We start from the raw sequence: 27,002 nt of genomic DNA on the forward strand, positions 1-27,002 counted from the left end.
CGCTCATTCTGGTGACTGCAGCTAATTATTTTTTGAGCTGGGAAAATTAATTCCAAAGGGAGAAAAGGGGAAAAACAAAAAAAAAAGAAACCCAAAAAATAATGTGAAGAACAAAATCTTTCCACGCTGCTGCTAGGAATGCAGGGTGCGTTTGGAAAGAGTTATTGACAATCAAAGTAATTCTGAGCTGGTTGGTAGAGAGCAAATGGAAAGAAGTAAAATAATAGATTGAATGGGACAAACGCATACTTGAAATGCCTTATCTTTAAAGTTAACTTGCAATACTTTGCTGTAAATAAGACATATTATCAGTCTCTCTTTATTATACTGTACCCAGACAGTCCCCAAGAGAGGGGAACAGGTATCTACATTCCAGCTACACCTACAGAACACTCAACAGTTCCTGTTTAGTTGGTAATGTAGCAGATCTGAACTCGGAAGTGAAAAGGCCGTGCCATTTCTGCACTCCTCCATCAGAAGTGCACCCATGAACCTAGCTCTGCAATTTGGCATGAGGCAGCAGCTCTGCTTCGTTTGCAGATAACGCACTTAATAAGTTATCTCTCAATGTTCCTCAACTTCTATTCCCAACAAGAAACACCGGAATTTGCACAGTCAGTGGGTGCAGAGAGCGTGTTTATTACATGCTTCTGTTTGCAGAACAGGACATCTGCAGTGAGCAACAAATGCAAATAACCAAGGAAGGAACCCAACAGGCAGAAGGGTTTCATGAAATCTGCTCCATAATTCAGCACATAAATCACCACATATGTCTTTTAAAAGCAACAGCACACGTGCTGGTATACAGAGAGGTGAAAAGCAAGGAGGGAGCTGTTGAGGTGGAAAGCAGCGCTGGGTTTGCAGAAGCATTAGGAAGGGGAGGCAGTGATAAACTGCCACTGCTTTGGTCTCACGCAATCTATAAGCAATTCCTCTTTTTCCAGACAAAATGGAACAGGAACAAGGTGTTCTTAATGTTAACAAGACTGGGGGAAAAGAAACACATCAAAACCAAACTCTGAGTCTTCCCTTCATATGATAAAGCAAGAAATAAACCAGAACCAAGCTCCTCTTGCAGGATACCACATGGGATAAGAACTTGCTGCATTTGTTTTGTTGCACTCTGTACTGCAACTCCACTCATTTTTATTATATTTTATTCTTTACCAATATAAGCTGTGTTTAGCAAGTACTGAATCAAACTGCAGAGAAGCCAAGCACTAACATAAGTGCTCACCTGCACACATACTGCCACCACCCCCCTCATCTGGTCACTCTCACCTACCTCACTGCTAACAGATTGTGTGCCAAGGAAAAACCAGAAAGGAAGTGCCATCAGAAGAGCATGCAGATGTCACTGCAGAAATGTTCCCACCAGGTCTGTGCAGCAGCTCCTGATGGACTTCCGCCCAAATTCTGGCAGCCAACAGCAAATACAACAAACAACCGTGTGTGGTGAACGTCTGACCTCATGCTTTCTGATAACCAGCCGGCGTTACAGCAGCACAAAACGCTGCCAGAGCAATTAGGAAAGGCAAAATGCAATTTCCAGCTGGGGGGTGGGGAAACAGAACTAAGAAACAAATGCAATTCTACCTGATAGATATCAGACAGGCTGCTGCTCCCAGAATCGCTGGCAATGCTGCACCCAGACTGGCTTGAAGGGACGTGAGTCACCTGAGGGTGAGGATTGTCTGTAAGATGCATCTTGGTAAGATCAGCTGGAAGCTGTAAACAAAAGGGATTTGGGGAAAAGGCAGGAAAAAGAAAAAAAAAAAAAAAAAGTCATATAAATCTGGTTTGCATGCAACGTTTTTAAATGAAATTTTTGTTAAATATCTGAATATTCACCTGAAACCTGACACGTATTTTGAGAAAATGTGAATTTAGATGAAGCCTGCCCAGTCACACTTGTGATCTTGTGGGACTGATGTTTAATGATGCATCGCCTGCAGAACAAAGATCTGGCCCTTTGCAGCTCCCTGACACACAGCAGCAGAACGAAGAGCCAACAAGATGGCAAAGGAATAATGCCAGCCACAGTCCTAAACATCACCTCATCCTGCAACCCAGGATGAAGAACGTAATTTAAAAACAGGGAAATTTCTTATAAAGGTCTGAAATGCAAAAGATTGTTAAGCTGTCACAAATTGCCACTAAAACCAAAGCAAACCAAACTCATCCTCCCAGCCGTAGATACCAAGCAGCAAACTCGATCCAAACACACGGGACCCCTAACACTTTGAAGACTATTTTTTGCAGCCAAAAAGTTTTACAGGCTGAAAAAAAACTCTGCTTAGGGGAGCAGTAAAAAGGTGGAAGCCCTCAGCTGGCAGAACCCAATCCAGGGGCAAAGGAACCCATCTGTATATGGAGAGAGCTGACACCAGAGGGGTGGGATTCAACTTCAGCATGGATGGGGCACTGGTTGGCTTTGTTTTAAATCCAAATGAATGCTTCTTACAGCACACGTTTTTGTGCCATACACAGAAAAACAGCAGACACCACTAATGGATGCAAGGCAGAATATACTCCACTATTTCCATTAAAGCCTTCTGAGTTAAGGCACTGGTTAAGCCCCTGAGGCTCTGCTGGTTCCCTGTGGTGTGGATAGAGGCTGCTCAGTGCAGGGTGAAGTGTGGAAGCTGAATTCCAGCCCTGCTTGTCAGGCTCACAAAGACCTGCAGCCTTTGGGAATGGCTCTGAGACCTTCAGGAGAGGAAGGAGTGGGATCAGGAGCAGAACCGACTCCATGCGTTTCCCTGCAGCTCTCCCCCAAAAAGCTTTGCTGCCAAAGTGCCACGCCAGCCCGCCTGCTGTAACTGGCAGTGCAACATGTGAGATGTGTGTGACAAAGGCAGTTTTATGTGCTGAGGCTGAGAAGTATTGCAGGAACAAAACGGAGCCCTCAAAACAAAGGAAAGCCAGGTGTGCCATTTGTATGTACTTCTTCTCACGAATGCACACTGAAGACTAACTCAAACCACCACCACTCCTCCCCAGAGGAGTACTTCTAATCAAGTCATTAATCACTTAGAACTGATCTCCACTCCCCCAGCCAGCACTCACATTAATTTCCATCACCTATAAAGCACATGGGCACCCACGCTGCTCCAGCTGGACTTTGCCATATGTTATTGGGAAAGACATTTAATGCAAGCTAGGTGTAAGGAAACACTGCAGCATCTCTTTAAATCTGAGAGAGATATAAGGTTTATTTGAGACAAGTGACCTTTAAAGTGCTGCTTGCCACTCTACTCAATCTCCCAAAATAAATCACAGCTTCTGTCTTTTGTGTGTCATTTTTATTACCCAAAGCAATTTTCTTCCCTTCAGAACTCACTAAGCAGCACTACGAGGAGCGGATGTTTTTGCAGCAGCGGACGCGGGGTGGACTCACTGGATGTGGTAATGATGTTGCTGAAAGCATTTTGGAATTGCCTGAGCTACTGCTGCAAAGCATTCCCCTGTTCAGCTGTGGTTTTTATATGCGAGAAACTTAAGATGCTTGTTCCAAATGCGTCAGTATCTTGGAAGATTGGGTGTTAAGGAAACAAGTCCATCACAGCAACATTCACCTATGGCCACACTAGAATCTTTCAGAGACAGTGCAAAAAAAAGAAGAAAAAAGAAAAAGAAAAACCTTATATACCCAATAATCTGTTCCAAAATTGTTCATCTCCTAATTAACCACTCAGAATGTGCACTGCATTTCAATCAATTATTTTATTTATTGTAAACAGAATTAAGGAACAGCACGCAGCACACTGACTGAGCGCAGCAGTTTGGTGTTTGGTGTGCTGGTGCTCCATGGAGCAGCTCTGCTCTTCCCTTACCCAGATATACCTCCAAAAGAGATACATTTATGTTTTACAAAGGTAAATCGAGACATCTTGATCTTATTTAGAATTATGAACTTCCTCAGACTGACTGCATGACAGGAGCAGAGCAGCGATGCGATTCCTCCCAGACACTGCTGAGGTTTCCATCCAAGAGCCAACACACTTGCCCAGCCAGTCTAGAGATGCATGCTGTGGCTAGAAATGCAGTACTTACCTCACACAGCACGGAATCACGCCTACACACCACAACCAGACACTAAAAAATTAGAGAAAATTGCATATTCCTTCCTGTTCAGCAGGCAGCACCCAGCAAAGACTCATTGCTTGTGTTTTCAGAAGCAGACATTCACAGTATTACATTCACTGCTACTGAAACTCTTAGGAAAAAGTGTTGGTGCTTCCTTTCCCCACCCAAAAATACTGACTTCGCCCCCAGACCTGGCAGCTGTTGGCTGAAGGCAAGAGGACAGATATCCCACCAGGAGGAGCACCATGTTCAATAACCATGGCTGTCTTTGGTTCCACGACAGCTTTCTACACAACCAATGACACAAAGCGTTCTGTGCATCACAGGAAAGTGAGTATTTGTGGTCTTAGCATTAAAACAACCAATTTCTCTCTCATCTGGAGGTTCAGACTTCGTGCCATTGCTAGGTGTATGAACTGGGACTTCCATCTAAATTATTCATTTAGCCATATGTACCACTCTGCTAAATGGCTAACTCAGCAAGCATTTGTCAGCATGGGATGGAGAAGAGCCACTCAGCATGTAGAAACACGCTGTAAAAATCCCTGAATTACTTTGTAAAGATTGTTTCTGTCTGCAGCTGTCCTTCATGAAGCAGATATGCTCTGTACAGCACCCAAAGCACGCATCCTTCTCTACCACTTTCTAGTCCAAACTTCTGACAGAGAGACTGAATGCCACAATATCCTCCTAAAAACACATCTGTTTTCCTGCTGCTCTCTATCCCCTAGCAGATATGTTGAGCTTCCCATGTCCATTAGGATGAGCAGTGAACCAACCAGCTGCACACTCTCTCATCATAACCTACCCAAACTTCCAAAGCTCAGTCCTTTTCCCCCACATCCATCATTGCTTTGCAGTGATTTCGACCCCTCTGAGTTTTACACACACAAATTTCCCCCTCATTTTCCTGCTACCTGGTGCATTACGGAGCTGCACCTCCCTGCATCACATTTTCCAGACATCCAGACTGAGGTGTCTGATAGCCAACAATGCAAAGACAGCAAAACCCACCAGCGGGATGTGAGTGTTTGAACAGGAATTCTCAATTAACATTCATTTTCTAAATCAGTCTATATAATTCATTTAGTTTTGCATCAATAGATCCATACCTCTGATGACGCAGGATACACAAGTGATGTGCCAACCTTCCCCGTGACATACACTGTGTTTCACTAGGGAGCAGACCATTCCCACAGCCCCAAGTAGAGCACGTCTGCAGTGACATTCCCTTCTGATGCAAACACCGCTGACTCTCAAAAGAGAAATCACAGAACACTTGGAAATTAAATTAAAAGCTCATTTTGGTAGGGCAGATTTTTAAGACCGCACATGTCCTGTGCAGCATTATGGGATCTTCTTACATGCTGATCACCAATCTCCTCTTGAGAAGCACGCTCACAATGAGCTTTACCCCAAGGATAAATTTCTCCTGATGTGCTTCTTGGGAATGCCTAAAAATGAAGGCTGTGGAAAAGTTATTGCAGAATTTACACAAAGAGAAAGCAGCCACCGAAGTCATGAGTTACCAGTGGGCAGAAGCTAACATGCAAGAGGGATAAAGTGAGAATCTAGTCTCTGCATTCCCTGTTCTTTGCAGGGAAAGGACTGAGACACATCTTTGGGCACAGGGGTCCATGCTCTTCATGCTGCTTTTCCTATGGGACCAAATTTGTTGTACCTGTCCTACTGAGAAGCCACGTCAGTGACTTTGCAAGTTTTGAAAATAGGTATCAGCGTTTCCTTAAACAGTTTGGATAACCTTAGAACAGAGGTTGGAAGGGCATTTGCAACACAAATTAGCAACGTAAACTAACACAAAGGAGGACAAGAGACCCACACACTGACTTTCAGTATCTGTAAAAGAAGCCTGGCTTGGTTTATGGAATACACACGGAGTCACTCTGCAACGAGGATAATAAACAAAGGACTCACCACCAGAATCAGAACTACTGAAGAAGCACAGTCTGTGCCAATCTCCTGGCAGACAGCATCCACCAAAAGCAGGAATTAGAAGAAGAAAAACGAACCGTAAGGAAATAAAAGCTCCCCCTTGCCCTTTACTCCTTGGGAGCAGAGCGTGCCACCAGATTCCTGAGCTCCCTGCAGGGATGTGCACTGCAGATCGATGCCTGCAGGACACAGGAGAAGCACCGCCAGCCTCAGACGCAGGAACGCTCTGTCCTTCTGCAGGCTGCGTAAGCAAGTTTTGTCCTTGCTTTTACAGACTGTCGGTAACTTCACACCTTATTTGCTTTTTCTGAAGTTCCCTGAAACGTTGCCAGCATGAGCAATGTCCAGAAACAACACGGGGCTGATATCCCTGGAACAGAGCAGAGGAGACTGCGCAGCCCTCGCGCCCACCGGCTGCATGCCACAGTCCCCATTTAAAGCAAAATAAAGGATGTGTGCCTTCTCACGTGGGATTTTCCATTAAGGAGTTGCCACTGTTTTAAGCTGGAACCCATTAACAAACCCCGAGGGCATTAACTGTGACAGCACTTGGTAACCCCTGAAATTTGGGAAATGCTCACACTCGAGCTCCATCACAGCCCAGTGCAGCAGCTTTTCTTTCTTGGCTGATGCAGAAAGTTCAGCCCATTACAACCTGTGAGTTAAAGAAGGCTCCCTCCTTCCCTTCAAACGCTTGTTGTTCATTGACGCCCTTGATTCCAGCCCTTTCACAGAGCTGCCATTGGAATGAACTAGCTCTGCCCACGTTTCTGCATTTCCATTCCTATTTGCACTTCCAGCCTCCAGGCAGCCTTCCTCTCCCCTGGCCAATGCCATGTATACCTCTGACACCTTTCCTACAAACCAAACCCTGACTGCAACTGCTAGAAAGCTAAAGGTACATCCTCACTTCTGTCCCAATCCTCAGGCAGCAGCTCTGCTTAGCACAGGAGCACTGCTCTGAGTTTCCTTGGCACAGGTTCTGCTGTACCTTCTCCATTCCTTCATCTCACCAGCTCCACCATCAGTGCTGCTTCACACACACCCTCAGCTTGATCAAACCTTGTCTTCTACATTTTATTTGCCACTGGTGTTCTCTAAAGTTATTTTTCAGTGTTTCATTAGCCCCTTTCTCTAAGTAATTATTACAAATAAACTCTGCTTTACATCTACTTTTTGCACACAAGCCACAGTTCTGCTCCAATTTAGAGATGTAAGTATAAAATACATACAGAGCTGTGCTAATGGGAGAGCAGAAAGCTACTCCTCAGAGGGCAAAACGAGCCCAGCTCAATTATGTATGCTGACATCAGTCATCCACCGACTTAATGCAAACAAAACCATTTCCTCCTTACCACAGCTATTCCACACAGGGAGCAAAAGATTTCTTCAGATTTTTAAAGAGCAGCAATGATTTATTATTATTATTGTTTTGACTCCATGAAGGCAATGCCCAGCCCTGGAACTGAATTCCCAAAGCGTGCAGCCTCAGAGCTCAGCTCAGGGCTGATGTTCACCTTCTGATGGATCAAATATTTGCCCAATGGGTTTCAGCTCAAATCCTGTAGCCTCCAATAACATCATGCAAAGAAAAAAGGTACCAAATCTCTCAGGCAGCTCTCCTTTCTGAAATGTACAAAGCAGGCACTTGCTGGCAATTTTATTTCATATCTTACTTCAGCTCATTACTGCAGTGTACACTTACTCTGAGTCTCAAAGAAACAGGGACCAAGCCCACCGCACGCATGACAGCCTTACAGTGCCTTAAACCTGCCTTTCTAGCCTTCCCACAATAACCCCAGGCTTTCAAAAGAAAATAGGAAAACAAAGCAGAAAGAACCAAAAAAAATATGCAAAATCCCTTGAGGCTGCTCTGTGCCCACAGCAGCTGAGAGGTTCTTGGTCTGCACGGCTCATCCCATGCAGGGAAACATCCTCAGAAGTATGACATCTCCTTAGTTACAACAGGGTGACATGAGGACAGAATTTCAAATGGAATTCTGGTGTTGCCTTAAACCACATACGTAATGCAATTTTAATTTGGCTTTCATATGTTTAAATAATAGATTACCTCTACGCTTTAACTCACGGTAATGCTCAGCATCTGACACACAAATGTCTCAGCGTTGGAGATAAGGGTGGACTTTGGCTGAGAAAAACTTTGGTATGAAAACCAAGAGTGCCGCTGGAGCTCTGTAATCCTGGGAACAGCCAACATGTAACCAGAAATTGCATTTGTTTTGTTGAGTTTTCGTTCGTTTGCTTTGTGATGTTTTTTTCTTAGCGCCAATTAATACAGATCAACTCTGTTTTGTTCTATGGGCTATACAGCATTTTAAAACACCAAGAACTGTGTTTGCTTATTATGAAAACGTTACAATAGCAATGCTCAAGAAGTCTTATTTTTAGTGCTCAAGTTTGTATTTTGCCATTTGTCCTCATCACTGAAAAACCAATATACTGCGAGACTAGAAGGAGCCTGGGCTAACCAGCTATGGCAGCACACAAGGAGTGATGACAGCTCTGAATGCTCCAAATCCCACATGGAACCCACATTTCAGAGCCATGGCAGCCCTGGCAGTGGAGCAGGAGGCAGCAGCCCGCTGCCTGGGGAGCTCTCATCCACGGACATGCAAAATGCCAGATTTACACTGAGCTTCATCTCGGCTGCATAATTTATAAGTTCTTACATCCACTGATTGGTAAAGCATCGTGGTGATGGCAGTTCCAGCCCCTCAGGGACAGCGAGTGCTGGGCGGCCCCAGGAGGCAGCGCCAAGGCCACCAGCGCCCCACAGCTGTGCCACTCTGGCACTGTGATGGATCAGCTCTGGGCTTGCTGCCTTGTACACAAGGCCCTCAGCCCTATGGAGAACAAAGCAGCACCATTCCTCCACCTGCATCTTGTCTGCATCCATCCAGGAATGTGGCTGTGAGGAACAGAACAGGGTGGTCCCGAGCCAGCTTGCTGCTGTGAGCAGAACTGTAACAAGGCAAACCAAACAAAGCCCAAGAGGAAATAAATGAAAAGCTAGATGTTTATTTGCATATTAAGAGCCAATTCCCAATAAAAACAATCCTTCAGGAAAAGGCTTTCTGTTGAAAGTAGTAAGATGTGAGCTTGCATTAACGTCAACTTACTGTACGCTGGAGTATAAGAAAATTCAGGCTTTCTAGAGTAAATGCCAAAGTGCTCGTACTAAAAATTTTTAGTCTTCATAAATTAACAAGCAAAATGTGCACGAAAAAGGAGTTTTGCTTGAAATATCATGCAAGAAAGCAATCCTCCTGTTGGAGGGGATGGAGATGGGAGAGATCAGGAAACGTGGAAAAGCAATATTTTGAGGAGCTGGCCAAAACTTCAAAAACTGAAACCAGAGAGCTAAACCACACAAAGCAAGTGACTGGGAAGTCAGATGAACCCACAGGCCACATCTGTCTTACACACACAAGAGCCTGGCTGATGAGCACCCACGGGTCCCACCTGTGCCAGAGCTCAGCACTGGACACAGCTTTGGGCACAAGGAGCTCAGATGGAGAGGCAAGGCCAGGAGGACAAAGATGCTGCTAAAATCTACTGCAAAAAAGAAAGAGAAGGGTTAGTTGTTCTGTTTGCACTGGCAATATTTTAAATTCATGCTACCTGGGCTACTTTCTACACAAGCGCATGAGCAAAGACAAGGATGACAACTAATCAAATCAAGGACATGCTATCAAAGCTCTGTTTTCTTTCTGATGAGCTGAAAATAATCTTTAATTGCATGAAGGTTTCAGCTCAGGATCTCAAACTGATGCCCTTTGAAATCAGAAGATGATGTTAGCCTGCTTTTATTTATGGATAACTAAAGCTTGCATCACATCCCTGCCAGACAGCAGCAGAAATGGGAATGGAGAGGAAAATGGCTCCAAATCTTCTCCTCTACCCCCGTCACAAACTTCTATGGAAGAAATGTACCTCTTGTTATTAAGCTTAGAATTAATAGATTTTATCTGAGCAGCAGAAAGGAAGAGGACAGAAGCCTGGAAAAAGGAGAAAGTAAGTGTCTGTCTGACAACAGAAGACAACTTTAATATGCACCTGGGATCTTAAATGAAGGTGTTTCCTGCCAGGATCAAACAATTTAGAAGCTGAGATGTTAGGTCAAAGATCCTTATTTTCTGTAACGAGCACATTATCTCCAAAAGCATCCCTTTTTAATTACCCTTTATGGATATGTTGTCTAATCACTGTGTTTCCCCATCAGGCCCTACTGCCACTCTAAGAGGGCAGCTGTGTATGCAATCTAGGCTTGGGAAATTTTAGGCAGTACATAACACTTCTATCAGTGGAGGACCTGACACATCTCAATTGCTAGGATTAGCATTAAAAAGAGTTCTGACTTCATAATGTGTCTGTGTTTACAAGTCTCATACCAGAAAGTGCAGCGCAGACACTGGAAGATACAGTCAGAATTATAAAGACAATCCAAGTCTTGCTGAGATGTATTTGAAATCATGACTTTGTTTGCATTCAAATACTGTGCATCATAGCAAAGGCACTTGGTGTGAGCTGGGTGCTTGATGTCCTTGTGCACACAGCCTGGCCAGCCCACACCTCTGCCACAGCAGTGCCCCAATCACTGCTGGCACGATCCTGCAGGCAGGGCTCACACACCAGGCTGCAGGTGCACTGCAGAAACTCACCCTTGACATTTTTCTCTTAATTTATCCTCCTTCTTGCAGTCTTTAATGCAGGAAAACAGACAGCTGCCTGCTCCATCCCTTTTACTTTGGGAAGCCAAAAGGAACAGACCTGCTCTCAGGGAGATGAGGGGCACGGATCTCTCTGCATCCACAGCTCCTCTCCTAGAGGCAACAGCTCCCAGTGCTCCCCCAGGCAGCTCCCGTGTCACCAGACAGCCATGAAGACCCACTGCCATACCCCTCCTTTGCGTGCCCTCACATCAGCTCACCTTCCTGCTTAGTCACAAGAAACGTGACTTCATTCTGCTCTGATTTAATAGATGTAATGTTACTCTGCCACATTCTGAACAGCTCTAATTACGACGGAGTCAACCGTCCATTTTCAGACTGTTGTCCTACATCACACTTTAATAGCATCTAATTTAAAAATCTAGGACAGATATCCACAGAAGTCTATGGAACTTTGGGTTTAGTCACTGAGAAAGCAAAGATGAGATGTTTGCTGTGCTGCAGCCAGAAGCAGTTCCAGCTACAGAGCATGGTTATAAAACACCTGACATTTCCAAGTCAAAGTTATGAACTTGCATACTTAGAATTCTCAGGTCAGTTATTTTATTGTAATACAAATTATGATAAAATACCCACAGAGAAAACACGGTACGAAGTTCAGAAAAGGGAATGAGATCAGATGGCACTCGGACAACCGCTGTGGTCAGTCCTACTTTCCAGAGCTGCAGAGCTTTAGGAATGGATGAGTTTCCAAAGCTTTGGGGGTTGCGGGGACCTAAAGGAGCTCTGGGGGGTTCTGCAGGAGGGGGAACAGCTGCTTTTCCTGGGTTGGTTTCAAAGACAACAAATTATCTGAGGACTGATATACAAAAGCAGCTACTAGCTTGCAGTGATTGTTTAAAAGAGAGAAAACAGCAACAACGACAAAAGAAAGGAAAAAAAAACCCACCATGCTGCCCAACATTTTACAGCATTTCATTTATGAATTGCAAATGAGTGAACAAACGGCAGCAATGTGCTGGGTGCCATCCCCAGTGCTGACACAGGGGGCCACAAGTCCTTACAATCATTTTTCCCCCTGCAAAGCCTTATCTGAGCACAGCGCTTTCTCATTTTTTGGTTTCTCACTTAGGCCCAAACTCTCCTGAAAGAGCCAACCCAGCAGAAGCCCAAACGTGACTAAGCACTGCCATTTTTTAAGCAGCATTCAGACCTTCTTTACAAGGGCGGTGCGGGCGAGCCGAGCCCCAGGAAACCAAACCCTGCACACTGCGTGCCTGCAGATGAGGAAGAGACAAAGTAAAGGAATCTGCACATACAATGGAGACACTGAGAGGTGTCCAATGGGACCCAAGGAGCCCACAGCCAGAGCCACATGTTCCAGCACATGAGTTCTGAGCGCCCGCTGCTCCCTTGGCTTTCGCCAATGGCATCGGTAGACTCAGCACGCAGCGCTGCTGAGCTGGGCCATGAACACACACCCAATTCCCACCTTTATTCTGGCAACCCTGCGTGGAAACCCTAAATCCCAGCACTGCCCCCTGCACACAGTCAGCTCCTATTTCTAAAAAAGGAAACCCATCAAGCCCACCCAGCTGGGTTTCCCTGCAGTGTTTCTGCACACTGCTGTGCCACTTGGTCCCTGAAACTTCCTGGAACCAACTAGAGAGCACATTTCTTGCTTTGAAGCCAGTGCCTCATCTCCTGATCCCTAGAGCAGAGGGATTTCACCCGCTGCCCGCTGGCTGTGACACACGGGGAACGTGCACAGTCCTCACCCCTGTGTGGCAGAAGCTCACAGAGGCAAACAGAGAACTGTTAAGAGATTCCAAGCTGTGTGTGCCTGGCCTCAGGTTTGTAGGGCAATTCTTGTGTGTAGGGTGCAGGCACTGCTCTCAGCCTCAGCACAACACGGGGAACTCTTGCAACGTTCCGAGCAAACCAACCTGCAGCCTGACAAACAGTGCATCTTTTATATTTCTTTACAGGCTTTTATCTCAGTCGGTTGGGCTGCTCGAACGTTCGAGATCTCATTACCTTCTTCAGAAGAAACACCCTTCCTTCCCCAGCCCCACACGAATACGGCATCTTCAAACAGACTAAATAGTGCCTCTTGAAGCTAATTGTGATTTCATAGTTCAGCTAAATAATTAACCAGTTCCACAACGCTGCACAAAGGAAGCAAGCAGTGCAGCCTCATACTGCTCCAGTGTCAGAGCATCAGTGGGCTCAGACATCAATATGTTCAAGTTAGCAATATATACAGGCAGTCAGAAAATTACGCTTCCATTACACTTGCTCCATATATTGACAGGATAAAAAGCAAGCTTTAAACATTTCCTAAGAAAATGACATTTTTATGCCCCCTGTCCATTTGCAGGCTATTTGTATACACAACACCATCTCAATATTCCAAGGTCCTCCCTTCCCACTCAGAAAGGACTCCAGCAGAGGAGCCCAGCACAGAGCCTGCAGCTCCGAGATGCAGCACCCCATCAGCCCCATGCACTGCAGCCCACAGAAAGCATCACACACAAAATCCTACTTACTTTGGAGGCCCACGGCTGCAGGCAGTTGGCGTAGCAGCGAACAAGAAAAGCCATTTCTTAGGCTGAGAAAAAAAGTTTCCTTTCTCAAATAAAAGCCACAGGGGGAAGAAAAAAAAAAAAAAAAAAAGCAAGTAAAATCCTCCCTGGATTCTTGTGAAAAGTCATAAACCAAAGCAGCAAATATAGATGTATGCAACTTCTCAGGCTTGAATTTCACACCGAACTCGATTACAGTTCTCCCGTACCGGAGTAGTTTGCAGTGTTGCAGTGAGTTAGCAGCAGCAATTCCTATTCAAATGTTCCGGTTTTAACAAGCACATCAATTCAAGTCAAAATGTTTCCTAGCTCTTCCAATACAAATATCCAAGGGTTCCCCCAGGCAAGAGGCATGTACCTGAAAAGTGCTGCTAAGATGGAATTAATTCTGAAATGGATTCAAATTGCACGTTACAGCAACAATACATTAAAAGGTGAGATAAGAATTCTTCCAATTCCTTTTTTCTCTTCCCTAAAATGCATTTACGAGTGGCTTATCTTCAGGTCCACTTTTCGGAAACTTCACATTCCTATCGGAGATGAAATTTTGCACAGGTTCTTCAGCATCCCAGGCAATTCAGGAATCCCACACCCTGGATATTAAAGTTTCTTCTTTATACTCTTGTCCATCATAACTGCAAAAATTGAATTAGTCTCCGGACTGTAGCTCCAGGATATGTGCTCTAACAGGTCTGCACTGTGGAATGCATTAGAAGCTTCTGCAATACAAACCCTTTTCTCTTTTGCCCCCCCACCCCTCCTTTTTCTTTTTTTTTTTAATGCAGTTTACAACTCTGCAGTGTTGCTTAGTATTCTAATGCATCGGTCAGACACAGTCCATCCACGCCTAGCTTTTCCAATTAAAACATTTCTGTAATGCACCACCAAACCGTTCGTCCATGGCTACAGCGAGCTGCCTGCTGGAGCCCGAATTCCTACTATCTTTGCTTGCTTCTCAGCAGCTCCCTCAGGAGAAGCTCCCATCGATTGGATGCTCCGCAGCAAGATGAAATATCTAATAAGGAGGAAAGAGAGTGGGAGGGGAACCGAGCTAAAAGGATGACATCACCTGTATAGAAAGCCTTTAGAAACTGCATTAGATCAATTGGCTACTGTATCTGCAGATGCAGCCGGCAGAGCATCTTTATTGACCTAACACAAACACACGGATCGGCACAGCACCCGCTCAGCACAGCGCCCAGCACTGCATTCGGGTCACACACTGCTGCATGTGCTGCAGCCCTGAGCATTTTTCTTTCTAAACAATTTTAAAAGAATCCCAACCTCGTTTCTCCATTAACGCCTTTCAGTGGCATTAAGGTGAATCCTTTCGCATCTCCGCATCCTCATTTAGAAAGAAGGAAAGGTAAAAAAAAATATATATATATCTGCAGATACCGGCATGCATGCACAGATTCACCCGTCATCAAATAGACAATGCAATGATTTCTGCTTTCACATATGGATGCCATACAAGAATTCCAGCACTTTTATCTCATCCTCTATTATTCCTCTGGAGATTTTTTACTTAGAATGAGAATTCCTTGCTGAACAGGGGTATTTATAATGCTCAAATTTTTAGTGGTTTAGGCACGTTTAAAGTTGCTGTGCCTTTCCTCTCCAATCAGCCCAATTATGTTCATAACAAGAACTGAATTCTGCAGTAGTCAATTTGATTTTACAATTCCTTTTCGCCACCAAAACCCACCACGCTGGCTGGGCCCTGGGCAGCAGCCTGAGGGATCCCCCACCTCCACAGAGCAGTGAGGGGAGGGAGGAAGGCTCGGGGGATGGGACAGGGGGTGCAGCCTCCAGCACAGCCACTCCTGATTCTTCAGGATCATTTACTTCATCTGCAACAAGGGGCACTCACTGTCTCCATTTTCTTCTCTTTGGAAAGAATCTTCATCGCTGTATCTCATATTCTCTATTTGCATCAGACTCGAGGTTAGTTCTCCAGACCTGCAGGCAGACCGCACGGCTGCACCTTCCCCACAGAACAGCAGCCTCAGGGAGCGACCTGGGGGCAGCCATGGACCAAATGCCCTCTTCTGGTTCTGTTTGCTTGTTCAGGAACACCAAATCGGGCAGTTTGGAGCAATGCACGGTGGGTTGTGCACCAGGAGGTGCACACAGGATCCTCACACTGCAGTGGCCAAGGGGCACCCACCAGTCATCCCCCCTCCCCTCCCCCCCCAACTCAATTCCCCAGTCAGGGAGCAGAGCTGGGCTGTGCCCACCAGAGACCCCGAGCACCTCCCAGTGCCCTAAGGGACACAACTGGCACCAAAACCTGGATTTATTCCAGCGCTGCTCAACAATGGAAACAGAAATGGATGCATCTAGGCTAATGACCGGGTTTAATTTGTGTTTAAACACAGAGTAAAAGCTGAACTTCAGTCCCGCTCTTGCAAAATTCGCAAAGCCGACATCCGCTTTTAAAAGCCCAAAGATTTTTAGATAACTCCTTTAGACTTCTGAAAGGCATTCCATCAGCTACATAATAGCTGGTTCCTGTGCTGCTCCTTCAATACCAAACAATAGCCCTGATGCCAGCTTCATCTCGCATGCAACAGCACCACATCTCTCACAACATTTAAAAAGCCTCCTATTCCCCCCCCGCTATAAAGCCCAACTGATACATTTTCAGTAGAAACCAACGTCTGAATGCCATCACGCCGTGTTACCTGCATCATTACAGTTATCACCATCACAATTTCTATCAAGGAAAAAGCAAAAACAAAAAAGAACCAAGCGAGCAGCAGCCAGAGGAAACCTCTCCCTGCCTGCATGCACAGCGATAGCGCGCAGCCCCCCCGGCCGAGCGGGCAGACAGTCATCTCCCAGCCATGCTTCCAACCCGCTGCATTGTGCATGAAATCCAATCCGCTACAGATTTTGGCGAGGATGCCATATTTTACAACTACTGTAAACACCGGCTCAATAATGGGAACGAAATTCCATTTCCTTCTAGTTTTGCCTTTCAGCGAGGATGACATCATCCCGGCGAGCTGCGGCTGCGTCCCGGGGCTGCGCCAGCGCTGCGAGGGGAGAGCCTGACCCAGATCCAGGCGGGGGCTGGGGGCTTCCCCCCTCCTCCCCCCCGAATAACTGCAGCTCCAGCAGCCCATGGACCTGTGCTGCTGAGTGACACCTCGCCAACCCATAGGGGAGGGAACGCAGCCCTCTCTGCAGTGACTGCAGCCAAATTGCTGCTGAAGAACAGGCAGAGCACACAGAGCAAGCTGCCCCTCTCACTTGTAACTGCATTCCAAGTTCTCAGAGAACCTTCAGGAAAAATAAACCTTCGGTATACAATCTCTGAATTTAAAACGCTCTTTGTTTCTCAACGCTGATTTGTTTTCACGCTTGAAGCCTCGCTCCATATGTTTCTATGCACCACGTTCCCTTTATCCTCCCCTAATGCTGAATCCTCCCGACCGTTAAATAAATCTGCATGTCCCAATTGTCTAACAGGAGCAAGTCACTGAAAATCAGGATGCTTCCAGAAGGATAGGAAGACCCTTCTGAATTTAAACACATGTTCACTCAAACAGGACTAACATCCCCTGTTACTGAAAGGCATCAAAACCCGAAGTTCCACCAAACCAGAGGCGCTGGGGGCTGGCAGCGGGCCCCAAGCAGCATTTCCCCATCACACAGCCCTGTATCATAGCTGCAGCCAGCTGAGCACCAAGGTGAGCATCAAGCGCGGCAAGGCCAGGCTGTGCATGCTAGCCACCGACCCTTGGCCCTCCCAGCAAGGCTGCTGTGTGCTGTCCCCATTCATCCCTGCTGCAGGTACTCTCATGTTCCCCCTCTTTTCAGTGTGAGGACAGCAGTGGCCTGCATGCACCCAGAGGTACCCAGCTGTTTGGGAAGCAATCCCTCACTTCACACTCTTAAGACATTTGGGGCTAAAATACATTTTGATGAGGTTTTCCTAAGTGGGAATTGCCAAACAGAGTAACTTAACGCAGATATATTTTAGGTGTTAGCAGCAGCTGCATCAGGAGGTTTGTCCAATACATGTGAGCACTTGAAATCCCTGTACAGAGCAGGCGATGCTGAGCAGCACGGTGCCAGCTGCAGCCCCACAGCTCAGTGTCACTGGCACACATCTCTGATTCTTCCTCCCCACCACTTCACTCGGGCATCTTAAATAAATCACCACGCTGCGTGCCAGTGCTAGCCCCCCAACAGGGCTTCTCGGGAACTCCTGTTCAAATGGAAGAAATAAAAAAGGAAAGAAAGCAACTCTCCACCCTGCTCCTGACCAATTCACACAAATGGAGGCAGTGAGAGCAGTGCTGTGAGCTCTGTTCCTCCTTCAGGGTGACATTAGGTGCTGCAGCTGCTTCCCTCCGTAGATCGCCCTCCGCAGCAGCACTTAGGAGCACGCTGTAGAAAAATCCTGCTGCAAGATCTGTAGGATTCGTAAGTGGTATGAAAATGTGATCCATCCTAGGGGAGGGAGAGCAGGGAGGGAGAGGAGAGGGAGGGAGCTGGGGGGAGGCTGTCATCATAACCAAAGTGATGTAAGCTTCTAAATATAGAGCCTGTAACACAGAAGGAACAATAAAAAGGCACCATGGATTCAATTTCCCCACTGCTGCCGTGCTGCCCCAGCCATCCTTTTCCAGCTGTGGTGGTAAGCAAGGAAAGGTCATCTGCCATTTGCAGCTATTCAGATTTATACGTATGAGTATTATAACACTTTCTTACACGCGCTTACAAATGACAGCTCTCCTCTGCAGACCCCCCTTCCTACAGCCCTGAGCAGCACAGCACCATGCTGGCACACAAGGAAGGGGAAACCCTCTCCCCACAGATCAAATATGAAAGTTCACTGCTGCAGCCTGACCGGAGGCAAACCACACTGCACCCCTTTCCTTCCTGACATCTCATTTCAGCAGCAGGCAGGGAGGTGCAGGCACGTACAGAGAGATCCCTGCTGGTGATGCTGAGTGGACACCATGCCAACACGGTTCTTTGTGGGACCAAACCCACCCAGAGATACCAAAAGCATGAGAATTTCCCAAGCCCTTTTACAGTTTTTGCTCATTAAACATCCCCTTGACCTGGTGTCAGAGCCCCAGCCCAGCGCTGACCTCAGTGTGATTTCCCAGCTGTAACCAATCAGGCAGCCACAGTGTTAGGACTGGAAGCTGAAAACCCCACTGACACATATATACATTCATTTTCATCCTGAACATTCTCTGCGTCGAAGCTGATATGAAATCAAACACAAAATATCAGTTTTTTCCTCCCACAACTGAAGGCAGCGCAAGCAGGTGAAGCCTGTCTGCAACACGAGGTGCCAGCGCAACCCTGCAGGAAAAACCCTTCTGATTAAATGACCTTCAGAACAATGCATTAACTCCACAGATCAGGTTATAATTATTAAAACGGCACTTCCAATATTTTTATTCTGTCATTTTTTCTGGAGGTTGAACACCAAGCCGAAGGCCTGAAAGCAGGAGAGGGCGGGAAGGACCTGCATGCTTCTACCACAGCCAGAGAAACGTGGAGATGTCTGCCTATGCGTGGCTGAGTTCAGACAGTCAGCTTTCACTTCTCAGCAGACAGGGCAGCAGCCTGCAGCCATGCAATGTGAGTGCCATCTCAGGTGCTGAGCGGCCGTGCCAGGAGGCCGCACTGCCTGTCCCCATGCAGCATGCAGGCAGTGTTGCTGGGGGCTGCAGGGCACCCACACGCAGCTGCACTCAGCACCCAAAACCTGCTGTGCTGGGAAGAAGGGTTTGAAGCAGCAGTAAAATCCCAGTTATTGTCACCGGGTCTGTGAAACCCGTCACACAACCACACGAGGGCTCGGCACACAGACACACCTACACGCCAAGCTGACAAACAAAGGCACGTTTCATCACAGCTGTCAGACACACTCCAGAGCTCAAAATCATAAAAATGATACGCGGCTGTTGTGGCTGCCCCACCGCCAAGGAAAACTCAGGCGTGAGAACAGAACTGGACAGTTAGCAACAGCAGGCAGGTCTGATTTGCAAGGACGAGGTACCAACAAGGAATTCAGCTGCAGATTGCTCTGTTTAGTCAGACTCCATTTCATCAACTACTTCAAGTATTTCATCTGTCGAATATTTTCCCATTAGCAAAGTTTCTGCAGTTCAAATGCAAAAATTACAAATGCTGTTGTAATAGTCATTAGAAATAGCAACCAGTTCCATGCCAAAACCAGAGAGATTCTTCTAGCTGTTCTCTCATGGAGGTTTTCATGCCAAGCTTTTCAAGGAACACAGGGCATCCAAGGGCTTGCTCTATGGACTGACATCTCCCCATGGTGATTTTAACTGGAAATTGTTCCAGATATTCTCAGCATGGCTCAGAAGAACATCAGTGACTTGATGCAAATTCCCATATTCTAAAACATATAAACATTTCAACTTAAATACAGATTTGAAGATATCACAGCCCAAAACCTTCAATGCGCAGCGCTTCAGGATGAAATACAAGATGACTTTTCATAAGGCTGCTTCTCTCTAAGGTATCATAAGCCCACAGATGAGCAGAAGGCTGAGCTGGCAATCAACAAGGATATCATCAGGCTGCTTACTTCGTTACAGCACTGAACAGAAGAGCCCAGGTGGAGGGCAGGAAACAAAGCCCAAAGCCGGGCACACTCCCATCCACCTCCATGCAGGCTGCCAGCCTGCTGCCTGCCCCCACTTCCACGAGAATCCACGTGCGTGCCACCTCAAAACACAGCAGTAATCAAGCAATATTAATAGAAAAAGGATCTGACTAAAAGCAACTCATACACCAAAGGCTTCCAAGAGCCACAAAAGACTGACAGTGCTTTAACTGGTGCACAGCGCTGCTTTCTACCGTCAGCCACCAGAAGCGCACAGCTTCCAGCAGTGGGCACAGCACTTGAACATGCTCAATCTATTTTGCTTAAGAGGCTGCTTATAAAGAATTAATATCCTTGGAACTGCCACCCAACCCCTCAGGGTCCATCAGAGCACAGTTTAACTCTGAACATGCTACATAAAATATTTTCCAAGGAACTACGTTGATTTCTACGAAGGTGTAAATACTAATTTGCAAGATATCTAGGAGGGATTTTTTTGTTTGTTTTTTAAAAAGATTGGCATCACAGACTCACAGAGCAGCTTGGGTTGGAAGGGGCCTCGCAGACCACCCTGTTTCAAACACCTTTACATGAGCAGCTGAGGAAACTACTGCCTTACTGAGATCTCCTTCCTAAGGAAAACATTAAGGAAAGGTAACTGGGACAACCAGACCTAGAAACAAACAGGAATCAGTCAATGACTGGGAAGTAGCTGTGAAGTTGTTAGAAGCTGTTGAGCCAAGTTCTTCATGCATTCCATAATGGTAACTTATTTTTATCACTCGTAAATGATAAAAATAGAGCAAAGTTTAACAAAATGCCATAAACTTGTCTGGGCTCCACAAGCTGAGAGTCAGCTAGGGAACCATACAGTTCTCCCAGTGCCATCTACAATATGTACTTTCAGCCTCACCCGCCACAGAACAAACGTGAGCACAGCAGCAAACCTCAGTGCCACACAGGGCACGGTCCCAGCAGCTCCTTGCTTCCCCCACACAAAGGCATGGTGAGGTTCCCCCAAGGACGGGCTGTGCTTATTTTCCCTATCAGTTTTCAATACCTTGATCAAGAAGCGAGGTGGTCAGCCTGGCAGCCACACAGGTATCCATCTGTCCTGCAGGAGAGCCACTGCTTCACCCAGCATGCAGCAAACTGCACTGCTCAGCTCCACGCATCACTGCCAGCAGCCTGACCAGACCCAAGGAAATGCAGGTGCTCACCTAAAATAAACCCTCCAGCGTTTGTGTCTGAGCTAGTTCCATTTCTGCAGCACTCCTCAATGCTGTTCACAACTACTCGTGTCATCCCAGAACTGCGCTGATTTCTGTAATGAACTCTTCAGGGAAATTCCCAAATATAAGTTTGGAATAATTATAATCCCTCTCATTATTGATAAATTTGGGTATGCATGTTACATATGTTTCAAAAAAGGAAAAAAATTAAGGGCACGGGTATCAAAAGAAGGGCAGTGCTTTTCATACAGATCAGCTTATTTTGTGTGCAGTGCATCACAGTCATCACTCTTCAAAAACCTCATCAGACTGGAAAGCACCAGTGGCTGGGGAAGTTACCAGGAAGCATCCAAATGCACAGCATGTGAGGATGGGAGTTTTGCTTTGCCTGTCACCAAGAGCAATTGACAAAATGAAGCATGGTGGAACCAAGCTGTGAAACAAAACCCAAGCTGATGTGCTTTCAGGGGATCCCCTGCTTACAGAAGGGGACAACAGGGCACCCAGCAGTCATGGTGGTGGGGTGAGCTCCGCCTGCACCAGAGCCGAGGGCCAGAACAGTGGCCCTCAAGTCCCAGTTGCAGAAAGCTGTTCTTCACTCCCCTGCCTGCCACATGCCCAGTCTCCCAGCTTCACTTAGGGATGTGCCATCACGAAGCCAGAGCAGCACTGGGCCTCCTGGATGACAGGAGACAGAGGAACTGAAAACAGCAGTGCCAGCAGCTCCAGGGTGGCAGAGCCTTAAGGCACGCTGACACGCCGTGGCCTGTGAGCTGGGCCATGGGCTGCTCCACCCAAACTCAAAGACAAGCTGAAAGAGAGGAAATGCTCATGTTGTAATAACCGTGCAAGAGGGAACTTGCATGATCCCTGTGCACCTCGTGACCCACGGCGTGTTTTTCTGCTCCTGCTGCTCAGGACACAGTGAGACTGAGGGATTTCAGGGGGATCCAGATTTCCTTCCAAATCTCAGATAAGAAAGCTACAATCGTCAAACATATGAAAGCGTGGGGATCAAAACATGTTAAGCTACAATCCACATAGAGAACAATCAGCCAGCTCCAAAATGGTTCCAGAAGTGATTTCAGCCACTCGCAGCACAGCCACAGCCCTGCTGGAATTGCTGATGCTCCCAACCAACAGCTGCAGGCTGCTGCTGCACCAGCTTCAGCAAGAGGCATCTGGAGGCAGGTTGCATCACAGTCACGTCCACACCAGGCACCACTGCAGCACATTTACCTGGCAGTTAGAAACAGAGCACAAAACACCCGCAGCATTTTACAGCGTTTAAAAAAGAACCCAATGGGTTTGACGCGGTGTGTTAAGATGTGACTTAAGCCCCTGCAGTAGTGAGATACCCCCCACTGACTGCAGCCCCCCATGGGATTACATTAAGCAATGATCACAGAACAAGGAACTTGCCACTCAAGCAGTCCTCCAGCGACAGACTGCTCTGCAGACAGATGCTCCTAACAGGGCTCCTGGAAAATCTGCGCAGGAGGCGAGTATCAAGATGCTGTCCTCAAAAGTTAGCGTTAGAATAAATCTCTTAAACCTCATCATCCTCTTAGTTTTGTTTTTTTATATTTAAAAAAAAAAAAAAAAAAAAAGAAAGCAAATTTGCACATCTGACAAAGGGGATTACTAAGAAAAGTGCAGTAATATTTCCTTATTCTGTTCTACGATGAAGAAACATTAAAAAATTAAAAACATTGCCACAACTCTCTGGAAAGTTACATCTTACATATGCTATTTCAAGAATATTCGTTATTTCAACCATCAAAAATTGTCAAAATGTGTATAATAGTAAGTTTTTTAAAGTCTCATTAGAATCAAAAACATGCAGGCTTGGTGGTCACATTGAAATTTGTGTTTAAGTGTTAAACTGACAGAATCACAGCATCACAGAATCACCCGGGTTGGAAGGGACCTCAAGGATCATGTAGTTCCAACCCCCCTGCCCAGCAGGGCCACCAAACACACACATTCAGATCAGGTTGCCCAGGACCCCGTCCAACCTGGCCTTAAACACATCCAAGGACGGGGCATCCACAACCTCCCTGGGCAGCCCGTTCCAGGGCCTAACCACTCTCCTTGTAAAGAACTTCCCCCTAACATCCAACCTAAATCTTCCCTCCTTCAACTTGGATCCAAACTCCACTTGGATTTGTTCACTGCAGGAAATATAAATGCAAAATTTACTGTATCTCGAGTTTGTAATTGTGAAGATAAATATTTGAACCTTTTGCTTTCTGAATCTTCATGAAATCAGCAGTGTAACTTCTATACAGCCCCAGAACTGACATCAAACACTTCTTCCCCAAACCATACACTGAAGAAAGAACCCGGCTGCAGTTCCATCCATACCTGTACATTCACAACAGTTCAGAACAGAGCTGAACAAAGATGACCAGAATTACCTTTCTCCTTTTGTAATAAAAAATGCAGTTGCATTATTGATTGGCTTGAAAGCTAGACTAAGAACCAGGAATGACTGAACATTCATTGTGGCTGTGCCAGTGCCCTGCTGCCTGACCCTGGTTCCTGTCTGCGTTCTTATCTACGCTGCAGACAGACTTATGCACGAACAGAGCCTATCTCCACAAAGATAGGCACCCATACTAACGAATCACATCTGAAGCAGTAACAAGAACAGGCATAATTAACACCAGCAGCACATTTTGCTCTCATTCATTAAGCCTGACGAGAGCCTTCTCCAGCCTCACTTGCCTCCCACCACCCAGGGTGACGGGCACAATGCTGATGCTCCTCCAGAGACAAAAGCAGACAGGGCAAGGGTGAGCAGATCTCACATCGCTGAGGCATTAAGCTTTGCCACAGCCACTCCTGCTCTCCCCACCGTGAGCATCACTGCTATTTCATGCCCTGGAGAAGCACTGGGTAGGTCTCCCCAAGCACCCATCTATCCCCAGGATGCTGCTGGCTGGCTGTGCTGCAAGAGGAAAGCCACAACACCAGCAGAGCCCTGGCACAGCTCCTGGAAACTGTGAGCACAAGGCAGCCCTTGCTGTTCCACCTGCTAGTGAGCAGCTCTGCTTTCACCTGCACACGTAGTGTGAGAACCTATTCATGCCATCGCACTTTGAAGACAGAAACAGACACCAATTTTTAGCACCGCGTTGTTCTTGAAGCAGAAGAGAAGGAAAAATGAAGATACCAATAATGATTTCGAATGTGAGTGATCCTGAAGATTGACAGTTAAATTCAGAACTGGAGGTCTTTCACTTAAGTAAGAGGTGTAAGAGAAAGAGCTTCAAATATATGGTAATCATAACTGAAAGCATTACTGAAAGAACCTGCACACAGCTATTTATCTCATGGCCAACCCCAGGGACTTCCATGGAACTCATTCCAGCAGGAACTCCAGGCAGGGAGCTCCACACAAGGAGGAGATGCAAGCTCACATCACCACCTAATGGGTAATGCTTTATAAAAACAAGGATTCACCTTCATCATAAATATTAATGGTACTATATTTAATACTCACGAGATTTACATTTCAAGGAGTAAACAGAAATTGCACAGATTAATTCCCCTTAAACAGAGGATTTCTTGTGCTTGCTTTTAATTGTCAAAGGAAAAGTCCTGAGCTGAGATAAAGCAACACTAAGCGCCAATACCTACAGGATCTTGTTTTCTTTAGAAGGCAGAAAGCTGCCTGTGCCCAAGAGGTGCTTCCAGACCTAACCACAGCACACTGAGCACTCAGCTCATCACACCACTGGAAAGTGGGGAGTCCTGGCACGCTGTGCATGAAGCACCAAGCCTTCCTGCCCAAGCAGAGCTCACAAAAGGTCCGTCAAGCCACAGGCAGCATCTGTCACAGAGCATTCAGCAACAGGCTGGAGAGCGAAGTACAATGCTGCATTTATTCATTAGCATCGCGCCAGAGAGGAAACGTGCTGGCAAGTTTGTAAACAGTTTCCTCACTCTAGCAGAAACATTGTTTCAAGTTCTTGGCAAATTCATTCTAAACCCCTCCTCATCCTGCCCGTTCTCCACTGGGCTGAAGTGCAGGGTTACATTGCCATGTTTGTTTTTCAAAAGCACTGGTGACCAATGGCCAAGTAGAACCAGATTTCTCAAGGCAAAAGTTGAGCCGATGAAACCGAGGCACAGAATGAACAAAATAACTCAGGAAAATTCATTATTTAAACAGAATATAGAAAAATATAGGCATCCTTTGTGTTGTTTACTTGTCAAACAAGCAGCTGGGCCCATTTCTTTGTCATCTGTTGAGATACAAATTACTTTTCACTTCACCAAGTACTGCGACACACTTTCCAATTAGGAGTTTCCTAATGCCCCATCCCTGCAGGCATTTGAGGCCAGGCTGGATGTGGCTCTGGGCAGCCTGGGCTGCTGGTTGGTGACCCTGCACACAGCAGGGGGTTGGAACCAGATGAGCATTGTGGTCCTTTGCAAACCAGGCCATTCTGTGATTCTGTGACAAGGACATTGCTGACTGATCACAGTCCTGCAAGTCCAACACACCAACTCCAAGCGGGAAGAACTGGCAATCACTGAAACCATTTACAGCAGCACTAACATGGCAGCTCTCTGAGCAAAGGCAGCAGTCTGTCCATGGCCCCCATGTGAGCCAGAGGCACAGCAAGCGCCAGCACCACTCCTGAGCTTCTCCTCCTTGTGGCATTGACGCCTAAGAATTTTTTCCTGCGTGCTTCTCAATGTTATTGAAACACCAAGCGACGGAACGAGATTTTGTCATACACAGATTGGAACTTAATTCCTAATAAAGCCTGATTAGGCTGCCCAGAGCCCGAGGAGCCAACAGCTCCGTTCGTCAATGACTAACAGATTATTCAGTAATTATAAAAGGCAACATGTGACAGGTCCTAAAATGAGATGGAAGAGAACGTTTAGTTTCAAGTAGCTCGTCTGCTTCTTGTCATAGCAGCGAGAGCTATTCTGCTCAGCAGACAAACACCAAAGTCACCTTTGCTCACCAAAACGCTAATGCTGCAGAGCCTACAAGTCACCCACCTGCAGTGCCATGGTTAACAGCGTGGGGAAAGAGAAAGAAAAGAGAAACGGCATTTTATTCTGAAACAGAGAGGAAATCTTTTAAGTTTTCAGCTAACTGCACACTTCAGATATTTTGAAGTGTATAAACAGGAAAAAGGGGGAGAAACTGAATGTTTTTTTCTGTGCATGAAGACTAGCCGAAGTTTCTGCATTTCAGTGTTAGTATTATTTGTCAATGCTTGATTTTCAAAGAAAATCAAAACCTTTGGAACAATTATTTTCAATGAACTCTTCTGTCTGATCACACACATACACACATCCTGCTAGTAGCAGCAAGTTTGTACGTGAAAAAGAAGGGTAAAGAGAAGCCTTCAGAAAAGCATTGCGGCCTCAAAACCACAGCAGTACGTGCCTTCACACAGAGCAGACAGCAGTCTGTGAAGGATTTTAAAAGTGGCAACTGAGCTGCCATTACTTCTTGATGCTCACAATACCGTTATGCTATTTTTAAGCAGGTAAATGTGACAGATAGTGCTGTTATTGCATTGAACTGCCTTTGTGATTGACTCCATTCCAAAGCACGGCCTAAATCTAAGGGGAAAAAAATACACACAAAAAAAATCCAGCAACTAATTCCTGCATCTTACCAAAAAAACTCCAGCTAAAGCCAACCAACGCCCAGAATGACCACTTCTCTTCCAGCAGACACATTAAGATTTATTTGCAGTGCTCAATCAGCACTCATAAAGCAAATAACCCCTTTTCAAACCGCAGCCTGAATCTTCGCCACAACATGAAGTGCTGCACTCCAAAGCACTCAAAAAAAAGCATCCACAGC

General features: G+C 46.2%; 1 protein-coding gene across 8 annotated transcripts in view; it reads right to left on the reverse strand.

Annotated features, from left to right (window-relative positions):
- Nucleotides 1-27,002, reverse strand: part of RAPGEF6 (Rap guanine nucleotide exchange factor 6) — a 105,665-nt gene that overhangs the window by 44,051 nt on the left and 34,612 nt on the right. For 5 of the 8 annotated variants that reach the window (XM_042826191.1, XM_042826184.1, XM_042826185.1 and 2 more), the window contains exon 7: nucleotides 1,597-1,728. The exons of 1 other annotated variant lie outside the window; for it this stretch is intronic. In XM_042826191.1, the coding sequence (XP_042682125.1) occupies nucleotides 1,597-1,728 (132 nt within the window). Of the gene's footprint in view, nucleotides 1-1,285; nucleotides 1,416-1,596; nucleotides 1,729-6,024; nucleotides 6,269-27,002 lie in introns of those variants that run through there. 2 more of the 8 variants (XM_042826189.1, XM_042826190.1) reach the window with 2 other exon arrangements.

This window comes from Centrocercus urophasianus, unplaced genomic scaffold, assembly GCF_019232065.1.
Source record: "Centrocercus urophasianus isolate 14NV4802_14NV808 unplaced genomic scaffold, USGS_Curo_1.0 seq_26, whole genome shotgun sequence".
Classification (NCBI taxonomy): Eukaryota; Metazoa; Chordata; class Aves; order Galliformes; family Phasianidae; genus Centrocercus; species Centrocercus urophasianus.